General features: G+C 46.0%; 1 protein-coding gene across 6 annotated transcripts in view; it reads right to left on the reverse strand.

The window, feature by feature from the left end:
- TTLL5 (tubulin tyrosine ligase like 5) overlaps nt 1-18764 on the reverse strand; it is a 194208-nt gene that overhangs the window by 156366 nt on the left and 19078 nt on the right. For 5 of the 6 annotated variants that reach the window (XM_067532885.1, XM_067532877.1, XM_067532904.1 and 2 more), the window contains exons 8-9: nt 18552-18621; nt 18120-18204 (exon numbers count right to left, since the gene is read on the reverse strand). The exons of the other annotated variant lie outside the window; for it this stretch is intronic. In XM_067532885.1, coding sequence (XP_067388986.1) covers nt 18120-18204; nt 18552-18621 — 155 coding nt within the window. The remainder of the gene's footprint in view (nt 1-18119; nt 18205-18551; nt 18622-18764) is intronic. 6 annotated transcript variants of the gene reach the window in all.

Below are 18764 nucleotides of genomic sequence, written 5' to 3' on the forward strand. Positions count from 1 at the left end.
AATCTCTCTCCACCACTGAAATGCAGATATCTTGATGGTGGAATGTAGTGGCAGTTTAGCATCACTGCACAACAGTAGGTGACATCAATCTATCCACCTGAAAATGAAGGAGGATTTAGATAGAATGCAATTCCCCCAAATGGAATGTGGCCAGGACACAAAGGTATGCTAACTCTTGCAGAAAGTGACCTGGGGAGTCACAATTGAAATATCCAAGGTATAATTCATAGATTCTAAGACCAGAAGGGACCATTGTGACCATCTAGTCTGAACTCCTGTAAAACACAGGCCACAGAACTTCCCCAGAAATAATTCCTAGAGCATGCCTTTTTAGAAAAACATAAATCTTAATTTAAAAATTGCCAGTGATGGAGAATTGACCCTGACCCTTGGTAAGTTGTTCCAATGGTTAATCACCCTCAATGTTAAAAATGTATGCCCTCTTTCTAGTTTGAATTTGTCTAGCTTCAGCTTTCAGCCATTGGATCATGTTATACCTTTCTCTGCTACATTGAAGAGCCTATTAAATATTTGTTCCCCATGTAGGTACTTACAGACTGTAATCAAGTCACCCCTTAACCTTCTCTTTGTTAAGTTAACAGAATGAATTCCTTGAGTCTCTCTCTCTAAGGCATTGTTCTTCATTGCAAGGCCCAGGAGCCAGTGGTGGCTCCCATCGACCCTAATTGTGGCTCCCTGACTAATTAATTAACTCCCTCCCTCCCCAACCTGGAAAAAGGGACGGAACTGTGCAGGGCGAGGAAGGGCTCTCCACGTGGGCAGCACAGCTCACCAATCCAGGAAGAGGGGAAAGAGCCACCCCCTCCGTTCTCCATGCTCTCGGCCAGGGCCCTGTGAGGCAGGTCACTGCACGGGGCAGAGGGATCCAAAGCCAGCAGCTGAGTTACTGCTGGGAGCGGTGGCCACAGGAATGGAAGAAGCACTGAGGGAAGCACTCAGAGTTGGCCGGTGCCTCTTTGCCTCCCGGTGACTTGGGGGAGCAGCAGAGCTGCAGCCACTGAAACCCCCCCACCCCTACTTCCCCCAGCAGTGGTGCTGCCTTTTGGTGGTGTCACCACCACCCTCCAAGGCTAGAGGTGAGTGCTTCCCTTGGGGTCCCTTCCGCTCCTGTGGCCGCTACTTCCAGTGGTAACTCAGCTGCTGGAATCAGCTCCCCTGCCCCGCGCGGTGCTAACCTGCCATTGAGTGACTCATTCATCACTTCGCAGGGTCCTGGGAGCACAGAGAGTGGAGGGGGCGGCTCTTCCCCCTCTCCCCAGCAGGTGGAGTGGCCCCTGCATAAAAAATAGTGAAGATCACTGCTTTAAGACATGTGTTCTAATCCTTAAAATCATTCTTGTGGCTCTTCTCTGAACTCTCTCTGACATACCAACATTGTTCTTGAACTGTGGACACCAGAACTGGACACAGTACTCAAAAAGTGGTTGCACCTGTGCCAAATACAGAGGTAAAATTACCTCCACTCTGACTCAAGATTCCCCTATTTGTACATCTAAGGATGGCATTGGCCCTTTTGGCCACAGCATCACACTGAGAGCTCGCATTCTGCTAATTCATCACCACAACACCCAGATATTTTTCGGTCACTGCTTCCCAGGATAGAGTCTTCTTCTTGTAAGTATGGCCTGCATCCTTTGTTTCTGGATGTATACATTTCCATTTAGCTATATTAAAACATATATGGTTTACTCACACCCAGTTTATCAAGTGATCCAGATTGCTATGTATTACTGACCTGTCCTCTGCATAATTTACTACTCTCCCAATTTTGGGGTCATCTGCAAGCTTTATAAGTGATGATTGCATGTTTTCTTCCAAGTCATTGATAAAAATGTTAAATACTATAGGGCCAAGAATCAATCCCTACAGGACCCCACTAGAAACACATCCATTCGATAACTCCCCATTTACAATGACATTGAAACCTACCAATTAGCCAATTTTTAATCCATTCAATCTGTGCCATGTAGATTTTATATCTTTCTAGTGTTCTAATCAAAACATCTTGCTGTACCAAGAAGTTTAAGTATATAACTTACAGAAGTTTAAGTATATTAAGATCAGCAGTTCCCAAACTGTAGTACATGTACCACTGGCAATACGTGGGCCACCTCCTAATGGTACGTGTCCACCTGCTGCTGGGAGGCTAGCCAGGAGCCGCTCCAATGCCAGCCCTGCCCCCAAGCGCAAGGCAGCTCAGCCATTCTGCTACCTTCCTCTCCCCCCACCTCCCCCAGACACACAGCGGCTGGCCAGGAGCCACTCCAGTGCCGGCCCTGCCCCCAAGCAGCATGGCAGCCACTCCGCCATCCCAACCCCATCCCTTCCCCCTGCCCCTACAGGTGGTGGTGCTACAGATGTGGCATTTTATGTTGGTGGTACACAACGTGGTAAAGTTTGGAAACTGCTATATTAGATCAACAGTTTACTTTTATCCAACTCATAAAAACAGATCTCAAGCTAGTTTGACGGGATCCATTTTCCCTAACCCATACTGATTGGTATTATTAATAATTACCCTCCTTTAATTCTTTGTTAAAGGAGTCCCGTATCTGCCACTCCATTATCTTGCTCAGCATCAATGTCAGACTAACAGGCCTATAATTAGCCAGGTCATCCTATTAACCCTTTCAAAATATTGGTACAACATTACCTTTCTTTCTGTCTCCTGGAACTTCTCCAATGTTCCTAGACTTATTGAAAATCAGCATTAATAGTCCAGTGAGCACCTCAACCAGCTTTTAAAACTCTTGGATGCAAGTTATCTTGACCTGCTAACTTTAGTAGCTGCTGCTTAACAGCCTCTTGAGAGACTAGTGGAATGGAAAGAGTATTATGACCATATGACATGACTACATCTATTTTTTCTCCAAATTCACAACAGAAATTTCTAGGGCATTGAGCAACAGTCTCCAGAAGCTAGAAAGGTGACAAAGCAGAGACACACTAAGTCCAATAGCACAGCACCGCTTAGTGCCACACTAGCACAGTCGGGTTAGTAGTGACTTGGGGAAAAAGCACTCCCTTACTACTTAGTGACTCACCAACACTACTTCATGAAAAACCCTGGGTGTTCAATAGGAAGGGCCCCCATATGGGGGGCGGAGGGGGGGAAGAGTACACTTTACCAGGACCCAGAGGCCCTGGGGGCCTGGCCCAGGCTGCAACCCCCATTACGGGAAGAGGCCCATGTTAAAAGTTTGTACTGGGCCTGAAAAAATTATGCTTGGGCCCTGCCAACAGGAATCTGGGGTCAACTGTACTTGTGAAATCTGGCAGAATCACACTCTGAGGTGACAGGGCTGTCCAATGCATCAGAGACAGAGAAACAGGATGTCATATCCTCCCCCAATAACTTACTCCCATTTCCATAGTGCAGCTTTGCCCCACAGTCCTGCAGATACCAGTCCAAAACCCCTTCCTTCCACAGAATCCTATTCCACCTCTTAGCATATTTTAAAGGACAGTAAGTGAGTGAAGTTATGGAACCCATTAGCCCAGTATAGAGACTAGTTTCCACTAGCCTAGCCACCAGACAGAACCAGTACATTCTACCCTAAAATATAATTGGGAGATGGGAAAGGTGCAGCCAACTATGCACATTGCTGCTAGCAGGCAAACTGCAGCTAGCACCAAAGCTTATGATACAGAAATGGCAGATGCCTGGTTTTGGGCTGCTCCCTGACAGCTTTCCCCATCCCATTCCAGCTTTCCTTTTCTCAGCAAAGAATAGCCAGGGACCACATACACTCCATCTCTGAAACCAAACCCTGTATTCGAAGGGTGATGCCCAGACATTTCATAGCTTTGTCATGCCTGCTTGCAATCTCAGTCTGAATGTTACATATCTGGCTCAGCTGTGAGCATTGATGTTACTACCCCTCCTTCAAGCCACTAGAGTCCATCATGGAGCCCAACTTCAGTCTCGTACAACCAGACCACTTGTCTGCCTCCTCTCTGATTGCATCTTCTGTTGGATTCCAGTGGGTAAGGAGCACCAAGCAGTGAAAGTATGGTGGTGTTGGCAGCAGGTGGCTTGACTGGCAGATGCAGAAAGTGAGAGTCTCAGAACTTGTTCCAGTTTTCCACAATCAGACTTCAGAGAGACCCTCTAATTTCCAGCCAGACCAGAAACCCACAGGTCTCTGCTGCCCAGCCAGATTTAAAAGTCCCTATTCACCAGAAATACCCCAGCCAGACACTACCCCTCTCACCCAAGAAACCCTGCCAGACACCAAAACTTTGCTCTTAAAAAAGACTTTACCTACTAGCCCCAAAACAGATCTCATCTCCCCTCCCATTTTAGGACCCACCCACCTACCCCAGACATCACAGCACACGTATCTACGACTAGCTACTCCCCCCCATCCGAGGCTTTCAGCTAGAACCAGGCCAGAGGCCCATGCTGACAGGGAGCAGCCAGTCTTATCCATGGCCTGGGAACTAGCAGAGGGCCCACCTGAATTACCTGCTGCCAGGGAGCCAGAGGAGGGCTTATCTGAGCTGCCTGGGAGCTGGAGGAGGGCCTCTCTGAGCTGCCTGCTGAGCCAAAGGAAGACTGATCTGTGCAGTACTGAGCCTGGGACCTGGAGAACCTACCAGCCCTACCTGGGGGCTGGAGGACCTGGAGGAACTGCCCTCTGTGGAGGAACCCATGGAGTTGCTGGAGCTGCTGCCGGTTGATGAAGAGGGTCTTGTGGGACTACCACACCCCAGTGACCTGGAGGAGTCAGGTACCTGGGGATATGGGGAGGAAGTAACCCAGGGACAGCCACAGATAGTGGCTGAGGCTGGGGCAATCCTGTCAGTGTGTTGTGGTGGGAGCTCTGCTGACTCAGTGGCCAACGCCTTTGCTACTGATAAGGCCCTGGGCTGGGATGCAGTGGAGATGGGTGGGCCTGCGTCCCCCTCTCCCCTTCCCTAGCCACCCCGAGAGAGAGAGCCTCCCCCTCCTTACTGCTCCAGGGAGCGGACCTGCCTGCTCGCCCGCCCTGCCTACGGGCCGGGGCAAAAGACTGCCTGCTCGCCCGCCCTACCTACGGGCCAGGGCAAAAGACTGCCTGCTCGCCCGCCCTGCCTTCGGGCCGGGGCAAAAGACTGCCTGCTCACCCGCCCTGCCTACGGGCCGGGGCAAAAGACTGCCTGCTCGCCCGGTTAAAGGGCTTGAGCCTGCTTCCTGGCAGGGGATAGCCGGGAGGGGATGTCCCCCTTGGAGAAGGACCCAGAGGGAGAAGCTTGGACGCTGCCCCCCTCACAGGGGCACATCCACAATCCCCCTTCTCCTGCATGAGTGCTATAGAAAAGCACAAGACAGCAGCACATGGTCTTTTTTTAACTATACTCAAGCCACCTAAACCAACGCCATGGGTCTAAGTACTCCCACCTCTAATTCTGGAATCTCCCTCTTTACGCTTCACAGCTGCCCTTAGCTCCATTGAATTGTCAAGAGCTCCCTGCTTAGGGCACTAAGACTAAACAAAAAGCTACTTGCACCTTCCCTAGTCTTTGCTCTTTCAAGACTCACTTACTGTTTAAGGTAAATGTCTCAAGCAGTTGCCTTAAGTTGCTGCTAAATTAGGACAGACATCAACAGGATGCCCTGAGAAAGCTGCTTCATAGGTTTTAACTAATGCAAAAGGGCTACAAATATTTTCACCCTTATACAATTCAAAGGCTGCCACCCCAAACTGTAGCTAGGGATCTCTCCCCTACAGTATGGGAGCACAACAGAGGCAAGATCCAGGATCCACTTCCTGCCCCTGCTCCAACATCCCCAACAGCCACTCCAGTCCCCTGCCTGTGATATCCATTATCTCAACAGCAGACCAAGCAGTAGAGCAGCACATCAGGTAGGAACAGCAGAAGTTGAGATGTTAACTGCATTAGCATCTTGGTGTTGGTGACTACTAAATGACTGAGCCCCTATGCCCAAAGCCAGGTGAATCTGTTCAAATGCCATTAGCACTAAAGAGCAATCAGAGAAGCCATAATGCAGGAAATGCAGATACTGGAGCAGAGTTTTAAGAAACCAACAGGGTCTCTTTTGAAAAGATGCAGGCACAGGCTAACTCACATCCTATCATTAACAGTATTTTGCATCTTTGCTAGTTTGTGGGTATAATGAACATCTGCAGTGAAGAGATGCTAAGCTGAGACTAGTACAGCTCCTTTTAACTATTCAACACATGGAACCTGCTGGAAATGGAAACTGAATAGGGTAATAAAATCCTGGTCAGTTTCCTTCTGTAGCCCCCTTCATGCTTAAGGCATCTGCTGCTGCTCTAGAGGGACCCAAAATGGTAGAGGTAGGAGGAAGGGAGAAAGATGCAAAAAATAGATTGAGCAAAAGGAGAGAATAAAAAGCAGGGTCCAATGGGGAGAGCAAGACAATCTGATAGCTCCTTTCCTTCAGGGTTCTCCAAAGCAGGAAGGACACACAAGAAAAGAAACCAAGGACACACAGACTTAGTGGGACCTCCTCAGTCTCCTTACTGCCAATGGTGAAATGCTAAAGTAACATCAGCAACAACATTATAGCATATGCAGCTACCATGTAAGGGCCATTGTCTGCTCTCATTCTTTGAAAAGATTTCCACAGACAACAGTGGCAGCTCTGCTGAACCTCAGGAGGAGTATGTGGCTCTAATTGTGGAGACCCAGCCTACGGACACCTATTAAGAACCAAATCCTATCATCATGGTGCCTCTCTAATTTCTATGGCAGCTGAATGGATGTAGCCAAGGGCTGGCCCTAACTCAAGAACATATTAAAAGGCCTCCCTACCCAAGCACCACACAGATAGTATGGAACTAGGCCTTAACTCTTTTTACATGACAAGGACACTCAGGCACAATCGCGGAAGTGACCTGCCCAAGAGACACACACAGCAAATGGCTCATCAGTCAGTAGAATCCAAGCCACCCAACTCAGAAGTCAATGCTTTTACCATAAGACCATCCTTTATCTCAATAAGCCTGAAAGCCCAGTTTAACATAAGAGAAGTTAAGAGCCAATGGGGATAATTCTAGCCTGACCCCCAGGGGGATGTGTTTGTTGATGGCTGCTCTGCTGAATGGAGGTGCTTGGGAAAGGATCATGGGAATGATCCCCAGCCCTCCACTGCAGGAATTCATTATGCTCCCCAAACAGTCAGGGCCTGCCAGGCAGGGATTACTGGGGGTGGGAGGACTGGGCTGCTGCAGCAAGCTCTGGCCACAGCACAGCCTGTGAGGTAATGTGAATTCCTTGGCTCACAAGGAGCACCTGAATTCTTTGGAAACCACAGGAATCCAGCAGAGAAAAGGTAAATATCCCAGTGGAGCCAGTGCTAATTAGCATGCAGGGCTACTGAAGGAGGGAGCACTGCAGACTCGAGTTCAGTGAACTCAGATGGCAGGAAGGCAGCCCACTGTCAGACATTATGTGTCTCAGTTGCCAGCTCAGGCATTATTGGAACTCTCATGTCACTCTAGAGTACACATTCACCTCCTCCTCAGCTGCTGCTCCTTGGGCCCTTCACAAGCACATTTGGTTTTCAGCTCAATTGGTTGCTTTACAAAATTATTTGTAGCCTGACTTTCACTGAGAAAAAGTTCCTGCTGTGCTGGAACCCTTCCAATGGCTCAGGCCCAGAACTGGAACGGACTAAAAAACAGATAATTCAGGTAGCAAAGAACCAGTTTAAAACAAAATTGAAAAGGATTTGTAGGACACCAAAAACAACCATTATGCATCAACACCCCCTGATGGTCACAGCAGCAAGGCACATGCTTCCCAAAGCCACAAGCATGATGGGGCACACACACAAAAGGAGAGGTCGCTGAAAAAGATCCAGGCTACTTTCCATTTCATAACAAGCTAAACAGAAAAGAAAAACTGGGAGGGACAAAATGAAGCTTCCCCACTTTGCAGGCTATGAGCAGCAGAAACCATTCAAACCCTAACTGTGACCCCCTCAGCTGCATTCCAAGCACAAGGCCCTCTGGCTGAAGGGGGAATCAAACCGAAAACAAAAACAAAATTAAGGTAACCAGCCAATTTCACAGCAGGCCAGAGGAGGCAGGAGATTCCCACGTGCTAGTACATGGATATGCAGTCCCACAGGATACAGGAAGGTATTCAAAATCAGTTTCTGATACCTCTTTGAATACCCTTCCCCCCCATGCATTATCATCTCTGCCTCTTTGGACTTGTCTAGACTAGGATTTAAAGGTGTGGATTTGAACATGTTAGCTAACATATTTCCGAAGTCTGCAGCAGACCTACTATCCAAGATTGAAAGTCTTTCTCAGAGATATACTCTTATGCAACCAGAAAGTCATGGACTTGATGCAGAAGTTACTGGGTGCAATATTATGGCACATGTTATGTAGGAGTTAAACTAGATCACCATAATGATCCCTTCTGGTCTTAAATCTTAATCCTGATCAGTTTAGCACATAGCTTTTAATATGTGCCTTGACTACATTAGGTTTTTAAAACATTAGCTAACGTACTAATACACCTTTAAATCAAATCTGGACAAGGCCTTAAGGGACAGCATGGCATACCCCAGGCTGTTTCACCCTTGAGAAATCCTGCTCTTGTTTCAGGCCCCAACAGAGAACTGAAAGATCACCATAAATTCAAAATGATTAGCAAGCTTTCCTTCATAGGAGGGACACAGGACTGAAACGGAGGACTTCTATGGATTAGCAACATTGGCAGAGTTGGGAGCTGGACAAGACCAAAATAGCAGGGGGTACTGCAAGGCAAAATAAGGTGCAGTGACAGAGCTTGTTTGTGGCTATCAGTCCTGGAAGTGCTCAGAAAGTTGAACCCCCAGCTTCAATGGCCTAAGATTCCATCCCCATAAAAGCTTCCTCAAAGGGAAGAGCAAACCACAAGAGAGCCTGCTCTTATGTCTGGCACCATAGCTCAGGGCACCCTGAATTCTGCCCAAAACTCACTTCTCAAAGAATGAAAACAGGACTTCAACAGGGCAAATGGAACAGTTGCATTTAGAACTTCTGAGAAGATTCAAGAGCCTGAATAACCCAAAAGGCTTTACTACTGGATCTCAGCTTCCTCACTGCTGCCTGAGGGAGTCTTTCCTACCCCCCACCTCCTGTCATTCCACACAGATGGGAACTCAGCAACACAGCATCAAGCCTAAACCTATTTTCTCTGTTCCAGAGCCTCACTTCCAACCCTATATTACCTCATGTCAAGTCAGGCTGTAATACTGGAAGCAAGACATAGAGAGGTGTCACACAGTCATCAGCTGATAAATGCTACTTAGTACCTCCTCACTTCAAGTCATAGAATCATAGGCCTGGAAGGGACCTCGAGAAGTCATCTAGTCCAGTCCCCTGTGCTTATGGCAGAATTAAGTATTATCTAGATCATATCTAACAGCTGTTTATCTAACCTGTTCTTTAAAATCTCCCATGATTGAGATTCCACAACCTCCCTGGGTAATTTATTCCAGTGCTTAACTACCCTGACAGTTAGGAAGTTTTTCCTAACATCCAATCTAAACCATCCTTGCTGCAATTTAAGCCCATTGCCTATTGTCCTATTCTCAGAGGTTAAGGAGAATAATTTTTCTCCCTCCTCCTTGTAACAATGTTTTATGTACTTGAAAACTTACGTTCCTCCTCAGTCTTCTCTTCTCCAGACTAAAACCCATTTTTTCCCCAATCTTTCTCATAGGCATGTTTTCTAGACCTTTAATCATTTTTGTTGTTCTTCTCTGGACTTTCTCCAATTTGTCCATATCTTTCCTGAACTGGACACAATATTCTAGTCAAGTAGAACAGAAGAATTACTTCTTGTGTCTTGCTTACAATACTCCTGCTAATATATCCCAGAATGACGTTTTCTTTTTTTTCCCCCAAGTGTTACACTGACTCATATTTAGCTTGTGAGATCTACTAGGACCCCTAGATCCCTTCTTAGGCAGATCCCTGCTCCTTCCTAATTGAAGTACTTTGCATTTGTTCTTACTGAGTTTTATCCCATTTACTTAAAAACATTTCTCCAGTTTATCCAGGTCATTTTGAATTGTAATCCTATCCTCCAAAGCACTTGCAACCCCTCCCAGCTTGGTATCATCCACAAACTTTATAAGTGTACTCTCAATGCCATTATCTAAACCACTGATGAAGATATTGAACATAACCAGACCCAGAACTGAACCCTGCAGGATCCCCACTCGATATGCCCTTCCAGCTGGACTATGAGCCCTGTTGTATTGCCCTAGTTTGTTTATGAGATCATGTGAGACAGTATCAAAAGCCTTATTAAACTCAAGATACACCACATTTATCACTTCCTCCCTATCCACAAGGCTTGTTACCCTGCCAAAGAAAGCTATCAGGTTGGTTTGATGTGATTTGTTTTTGACAAATCCATGCTGACTTATCTTCTAGGTGTTTGCAAATTGATCGCTTATTTATTTGCTCCATTATATTTCTGGGTACTGAATTTAAGATGACTGATCTGTAATTCCCTGTCCTTATTCCCCTTTTTATAGATAGGCACTATATTTGCCCTTTTCTAGTCCTCTGAAATCATTCCCATCTTCCATGACTTTTCAAAGATAATCATTAATGGCTCAGATATCTCCTCAATCAGCTTCTTGAGTATTGTAGGATGCATTTCATCAGGCCCTGGTGACTTGAAGACATCTAACTTGTCTAAGTAATTTTTAATTTGTTTTCTCCTTATTTTAGCCTGTGATCCTAACTCACTTTCACTGTCTTTCACTATGTTAGATGTCCAATCACTACTAACCTTTTAGTGAAAACAAAAAAGTCATTTAGCACTTCTGCCATTTCCACATTTTCTGTTATTGTTCCTTCTCCCTCCCCAACCTAATTGTTTGGTCTTCCTCTAGCTTCTAATGTAAAATGTTTTCCTGCTACCCTTCCTGTCTCTAGCCAGTTTAATCTCATTTTGTACCTTGGCCTTTCTAATTTTGTCCCTATATATTTGTAGTATTGGTTTATATTCATCCTTTGTAATTTGACCTAGCTTCCAATTTTTGTCATCATGTCCTATGGTCTATGGAGCCACCATGTGTTCTATCATCAGTACCTCTTCTCTGCCAGTAGGCATCAACACTGCTGAATGAGCCAGGCACCAGCCACTGTGGCTCCCTTAGGCATGGCATGAGCTGCACATTGGTTTTCCATGGGATACAGAGGAAGCTGGTAAGGGAGCAAATACAAGTAAGCACAGAAAGGACACATTCTGGAGACTAGTCAGGCTTTGGGAAAACTGCAGAATACAGGTGCAGTGTCATTTCTTCAGTCAGCAAGGTAAGTTCCTAAACCTGGCCTCCACCTGTGCAACAAAGCCCTCACTTCACTATATTCATGCCATGTCCACTGTGCCACACTATGGTATCCTCCCATATCGTTCCCCAGACCTCCCAGAAGCCCTGCCACACCCTGCTCCTACCCCTAAACGCTGTAGTGTCTACAATGGAGAACGAAAAACAGCCTCAATTCACAACCACAAGTGATGAACCCTTCCCCTCACAGTCTGAGGTTGTCCCAGCCTTAGCCAAAGCACCAATAGTCTGTAAGCCCTTAAAGAAATCTCTGTAGGCATTTATACCACATCAAGGAGACAAACAGAAACTTGGAGGCTCTAGGATCCTAACCTCTGTGTCCAGGCACACAAATCCAGGGCAAGGGGAAAAACATCACAAGACACTGAAAACAGCAAAGGTTGCTAGTGCCATCTGGAGGCCACACAAAGAAATATCTAATCTCACACATTTCCCCATCGGTAACCTCCATAAGATGGCTGAGGCTGCTTCTGCCCCAGTCAGTTGATAGATATACCCTAGGGGATTGCCATCACCTACTGCACCTACTCACCAGCCCTGGAGATTTGTGGGGGGAGGAGGTGGTTGAAGATTAATTAAGGAAGCTGGTAGGAGTAGGCTTTTCCTGTCATTTAAAAGTACTCCATCCCACTGTGAGCTATCAACTGTGGGGCAGCAGAGAGCTATGGGTCACTCTACAGGGAGTCAGGCCAGTCCCCTGACTTAGGATGACACACCCAGGAAAGTGCATCTGATTTTATCTTCTGCACCAATTCCACAATCATGCATCAGGTATCCTATAGCTGATGGAATTATAGTCTACAAGAGACCTGGCCTTTTAAAGCAGCATGTAGATCTTCCACAATGCTCCACCTTGAACAGACTGGCCTCCACTTACATTAGCTCTTTCTCAAAAAGAATACAAGGTGGGGATGTGGCTGCAGGGAAAGAACAGTTACCCTACAGTAATTGTAGTTGAAGATGTGCTGTCTACACAGATTACACTTTTGGTGCACATGCTTAAGTCAGTTTCTTTTTGGCCAGCAATGTCCATTTGGTGGTCATGCCTGTGCTTTAAGTATTGCAACCTCCCCACCTGGAGGCACAAATGACTGAATGGGCCCTACCGCCTCAGTTTCTTCATCAATACAAAAATTCCACAGAACTCCCCAATAGCAAAGAAAGAGGGTGAGTTGTGAAATCTGTGCAGACAACATATCTCACACCATGGTTGCTGTGGGATAAGCAGCCCTTCTTTAAGCAATTACCAACACAGATTCCACTCATGGTGACTAACAAACAGTTGTCTATTTCCTTAGAAGTGGGTAGGAGTCATCCTTGAATAGTGATTGCAAGACAATCCTTCCAAAACTGACATTCAATCTGGAGACCCGCATTAGATTAAGTTTGGGAATATTACTCAAGCAAGCAATATAAGCTGCCTGATCCCTAATGGAAAGAGCTCTGATGTGGCCTGGTTAATTCACAGCAAGTTCTTACACTGTCTGAGACCCACTTGGATAAACTGAGTCGATATAGATCACACTTTGACTTTGTCAGCAAATGCAGCAAGTAGTTTAGGTGTGTTCCCAAATGACTTAGTTCTATCCAAATAAAAAGACAATGCCCTCACTACATCTAGTGTTTGAAGTTTTGCTTCACTCAGAGCAAGGCTTAGGGAAGAACAGAGGTGAATGGACTGATTTTCACAGAGTTCAGACAATCTGGGGCAGAAAGTTAGTGAGGTCTAAGGATAACCCTGCCCTTGAAATACTTCATACAGGGGATCTGACCTCCTTACTGAGGTAATATCAGTGAAAACCATTTTTCTAGCAGCCAGGTGTTAAAAGGGAGCAAGTTGCTGAAGACTCAAAGAAGGGAACTCATCAACCCTGCCAGAAGATCCTATGGAGGAGGGGGCTCTCAAACTGTGGGGAAAACATGCATGAGGGCTTTCAGAAATTGTCACTGGAGGGTGAGGAAACAGTGTGACCCGAGATAGGAGAGCAATTTGCAGATACTGCTGTCAGATGGACTGTTACTGAGCTGATGGAAAGTCCAGATTGCTTCAGGGCTAGCACCTAGTCCAGAATTGCTAAGACTGGTGCTGTCAGGGAGAAAGCTGATGCTAAGAAGCCTAGATAGAAAACTTCTTTCATTTAGCTGAATACATAGGTCTGGTCAAAGATTTCCTGCTTTGGCACAGAACATTCTGAACATCAACAGAGCAACTTCTCAGTAGGATTCATCCAGCCAGCATCCAGGTGGTCAGGCATAAGGATATTGGATATGGGAGTAGAATCCAACCATTGCTCTGGGAGACTGTCTGGTAAATAGGTAAGGTATACAGTTATGTTGACAGATTCACCACCTCTGAGTACCAGAATTGTCTGGTTATGCTGAGGTTATTATGATGCAAGCTGCATCTTGCCTCAATTTCTTCAAGACCCACAGTATCATTGGGATTGGTGGAAAGACACACAGAAGATCGTTGTCCACAAGATGAAGAAGGCGTCTGTGGACTCTCTTTCCCCCAGCCCCCAAAGTAATGTGTTACACTTGTTTGCAACAAACCACAACAGGTATATTTCTGGGACACCTTATTTACAAAGATGCTATGCAGAACTGGGTCTTTCAAAGATCAATTGTGGGTTTGTTTGGTTTTGTGTGGAGGGGGAGGGGAGGAGAAAGCTGGTTTACCAGACTGTTCTGAAGACCCAGAAGGTGCAGAGCTACCAGTGAGATCTGGCACAGAAAGCACCACTCCTCATAGGCATACAGCTTCTTGAAAGAGTGGGGAATAATCTTGCTCTCCCCTTTGCCCAGCTGATATAGTGCATTGCTGTGGTGTTATCTGTCAGCACTTGAATTGCTGATTCCTGAAGAAGGGGTAGAAAAAACTGCATGCCAGGGAGACTGCCCTGAGTGCTAAAATGTTTGTATGCAGAATTGCTTCCTGAGACCATAGTCCTTGATTTTTCAGTTGATCAAGATGAGCCCTACATTCCTGAATGAAGGCATCTGTTACCAACATCTTTGTAGGAAGAGACATGGACACGGGAACTCCACTGCACAGCTGAAGTGGTTTTGTTCAGGTATTTAACAAGAATTTTGTGGGACCATGACTATCATATCCATGCGATGTCTGCTGGAGAGAGATTGATTTCAGCCACCTCTTGCCTAGATCAAAGGTGTAGTCTGGCATATTGTGTGACATAAATGTACATGGCTATGTGCCCTAGAAGCCTCAGATACATCCTCATTTGTGGTGTTGAGTGGGCTCAAATCTGATTGAGGTGATCCAGTATTGTATTAAATCTTTGCTGTGGAAGGTAAGTCCTCACTGATATGGAGTCTAACACTGTTCACTGTGGTCTGAGTTGGAATCTGAAGATTTCACTCTTTTCATTTTGAAACCTAGAAAGATGAAGAATTTCAGGATTGTCTGTGCTAAATCACCTGTTGTGGCAATCTTCCTTGAATTAGACAGTTGTCTAGGTAAAGGTATACCTGGATTTTTGTCTCCTGAGATGAACTGCCACTACCAACAGGCATTTAGTGAAAATCCTTTGAGCTGTGGAGTGGCCAAAGGTTAGTACTCTGTATTGATAGTGGGATGTTTCTATCTGGAATCTCGTATTTCCTGTGAACCAGATGTACGGAGATACGAATAGGCTTTATACAGGTCAAGAGGCATGAACTAGTCCATAAGAGCTAGATTCCTTTCATTAATAGTCACGGTCCACCATTTTGAATTTGAAATGGCAAGCAAAAGGGGTTGAGACATCAAAGGCTAAGGGTGGGTCTACAGCCTCCTTTCTTCTTTAAGATTCAGAAATAGTGAGAATAAAATCACTTGCTCCTGAACTCCAAGGGCAGTTCCTCCCCTGACCCCTGCTCCCAGTTGTAAGTGGCAGTCTATCTCCTGCCTCAATCTCTTGTGAGGGGTCCCTGGAAAAGGATGGAAAGATGAAAGAGGGTGGGAAGAGACCGAAACTGCATGGGAATACCTCTTGCTTATGATCTGAAGGACCCACTGGTCCAAGGTAATCCCAGCCCAAGTTTCCTGAAAATAGGTAGTTACCAAAGGGATAGTGGGTAAAATAGATCTTGTGGTGGTCCAAGCAGGGTCCCAGTGATGGTGTTAGACTTGTTGCCCATTCAAAGTCCCAGACTTCAGGGCAGCTGAGTAAGAGGGAGTGGATTATCACCAATGAAATCTCTGCCTCTTCCTTGGAGACTCAGACAATCATGGAGATTGGTGATAATACTCACTGAAGAACACTGCCTGAGGTACGGCTGTTGCCTGCACTGCTTTCTTTTAAGAGATGGGACAGAGCCCCAAGGAGCACAGAGTTGTCTGGAATCCTTCAGGGTATGTAGTGCCTCAGTGCCACTGCTAAGTAGATAGTTTCCTTCAAATGGGAAGTCTTTGATTATTGCTTGGACCTACCTAGGGATCCTGAGGGTTGGAGCTATGATTACCTTGATGTATTACCTGAATTACATGGATATTGCTGTAGCCACTGTTTGCGCCTCTTGTCAGACACATTCAGCGCAGCCTGCTGAGATGTTCTTGCAGTTAATTGGCCATCAACCATAAGAAATTATGGCTCCTCCTGATGCTCTTGGAGTAAATTATCCACCAAATTAGATTTGTTTGTCCCAGCTCAAAAAAATCTTATTTTGGGAGTTGTGCTTGGCAGTTTGCTTCCTTCATTTGTAGGCTTGTGGATGAACAGACCTTTCAGTCAACAAGGTTGAGTTTTTGGAGGTGCGGGGGTCTCTCACATGGGGATGTTGGAGGACCTTACTGTTGTGTCCTCTGCTGTACAACTTGTACCACTGGAATACCAGGTGTAGGATGATGATAAAAATATTCAGGGACCTGATATCTTCTGTCTTCTTTCTTGAAGTTAGTGGACAGAAGCTGGTGTGTGCCACCTCCACCTGGCATGTTGCAGCAGACATTCACTGAATGGCATATCCAACTTCCCTTGAGTTAGATCAAATATATCCAGGGGTTTACCTAGTCCTGCCTCTGTGCAGGGGACTGGACTATATGAAGCTGAATTTGTCGTGAGAGAGACCTATCTCTGGATATAATGGTGAATGCTGGCTTTCAGGAATAGGGCTGAATATCCCAGGGGAGTCCGATATGAGCAGGGCTGGTTGGGAGAATGAGAAAGTGAGCATATCAGGGATATCAGCAGGTGAGCTCCCTATGATATGTGTTCCTAGCTCCTCTAATTGAATGATCTCTAGATTTTCTCCCTGACTTCCATTGAGCTATCCAGAGGGGAGATGGAGGATGAGGGGATGATTTCACAATATATTTTAGGGAAGAGGAGGAGAATAAATATACCTCATCTAATGGAGGAGCAATTCTGTCAGATTTGCCTCTGTACCAAGCAGGCAGCTTGGTACAGAGGACTCTTCCCAGAGCCTCCATGTTTGGCCTAAGTAGGAGGTCTCCCTGAGTCTCTTGTAACATTGACTCTAGTATCAGGCCCAGCAGATGATGTGATAAATGTAGAAGCGCCAGATACAGAGGTACATTTTGCTGGGGCCATACCGGAAGTAATACATTCCTTAGCCTTAGATGGTACGACCTGAGCTGCCTTAAATATCAGTACTGAGGTATCATCAAGTGTCTTCTCTAACTTATGTCAATTGAAGCCACAGCAAGTCATGACAACTCACCTTCTCTGGCACCAGCAGGAGGCCCAATTTGTATCTGGAGTTGTCTTTGGAACAGTGCTCCTTCCTGCCTCTACCATACATCAACACTGATGTACTGGTGGACAAATGAGGCCTTTCAAAGGAAGTGGCATGGGAGCTCAGGGCACCAGGAGATGGACAGATCCACATGTTGAGACTTTTCCAAAGATCTTCCACAAGTCTGAGGAAGTCTGAACTGATTCTCCAACAGGAAAAACTTCGGTCTCACCTCACTCACTCTCTGGGTGCACTTGGAGAAGTAAACACCACATGAAACAACATTCCATAATGTGTCATTCCCTAAGGCACATTGTTATCAATGATGTGTGACTCTGGGCACTGACAGCATCCAAGGGACAGGTCTTAAACTTGGTGACTTTGGCCTCTGCCATGATCCAAGAATCCCCATATGGGGTTGGCATGAAGAGCAGGTAGGGGGAAAAAATGAAGATTAATTGACATAAAAACTACATTTCTTATTACTTTTTTAAATATACACATACATGGGTCAACAGGCAAAAGGAAACCTAACTAATTCTTGCTCACTAATAAGCTAATCCTAAAATTGAAGGTGAATCATACAGTGCTCAAGAGAAAGACAGTACTGGGGCTCCACCTTGCAGCCATGGATGGCAAGAAGGAACTGAGAGGTGATGGGGGGAAGGGGCAGGAGGCGAGAGGAAGGAAGGGTACCTAGGGACCAGGCATGGCCCCAATTGACACTAGCCAAAAAGTATCTGATCTCAAATGCATGGGGTGCATGTGAACCAAGAATGGAATCTGTGTGGACAATCGCTCCAAGAACTTGTTTTATCAAGGGCTTTCCCCTCCCATAACCAAGCCTTAAAATTAGTCACTTCCCTTTCCATTGTCACTCTACTCCAGCCTGAGGAATGAGAAAAGACAGCATCACTAAATACCTCCAACTAAAACTTTGCAGTGCTCCCTCTCCACCAGGGCCTCTGAATCAAAGATGAACAGGGCAAGGGTAGAGAGAAGCTCTCTTGATCCTAGAGCTTCAGGTTTAACTGTCCTGAGGGAAGGGTGTGCAGCGTCCTACCTGGCCAGTCCCTCCTCGTAGAGGTAGACAACAAGTGGATCATAGGACGTCACCAGAACATACAGGCGCACATCGAATTTGAAGTCTGGAAGATGATTAGCAGGAATCAGTGACCACAAATACTTTCCAAGAGCCTCCAGACTTTGTATCTACCTGAGGGGGAACAGCAGATCCTCCTGAAAGTGATGGAGGTGAAAAATATACAGCAGAGTCTTTCAGCTTCTGCTGACTTGAGATGTTCAGAGCTTTCCCAATGGGGCAGCTCCCTTGGTTTGAGGAAACCCCCCAATCACAGTTCTAGGGTGCTGGAGACATTTACCTATCAAAGGAGGAGTGGCAGCCCAAATAGCTACGCACACAGTCTCTTGCAGAGACTGCTGAGACCATCAGGTAAGGAAATTCAGAGAAAGAAGTGAATTCCTACACACTCACCATCTATGAGCAGGGGGTTGTTGATGTAACGGGACACCAGGATATTCTCTTCCAGGGAAATCTGGTTTGGCTACAGAACAAGACAGAACTTCAGTTCAAGAGTGAGGAAACCATGGACTGTAGGGTTAATTTTACCAAGAGGTTTCCCATTCTAAGGTCATTTTGTGCCATTGCAACTGCAGTTAGGGGAAAGCCTGGCCAATCAGAGGATAT

The sequence above is a fragment of the Emydura macquarii genome, unplaced genomic scaffold (genome assembly GCF_026122565.2).
Source record: "Emydura macquarii macquarii isolate MOO-44397 ecotype Brisbane River unplaced genomic scaffold, CSIRO-AGI_Emac_v2 contig_374, whole genome shotgun sequence".
NCBI classification, from domain to species: domain Eukaryota; kingdom Metazoa; phylum Chordata; order Testudines; family Chelidae; genus Emydura; species Emydura macquarii.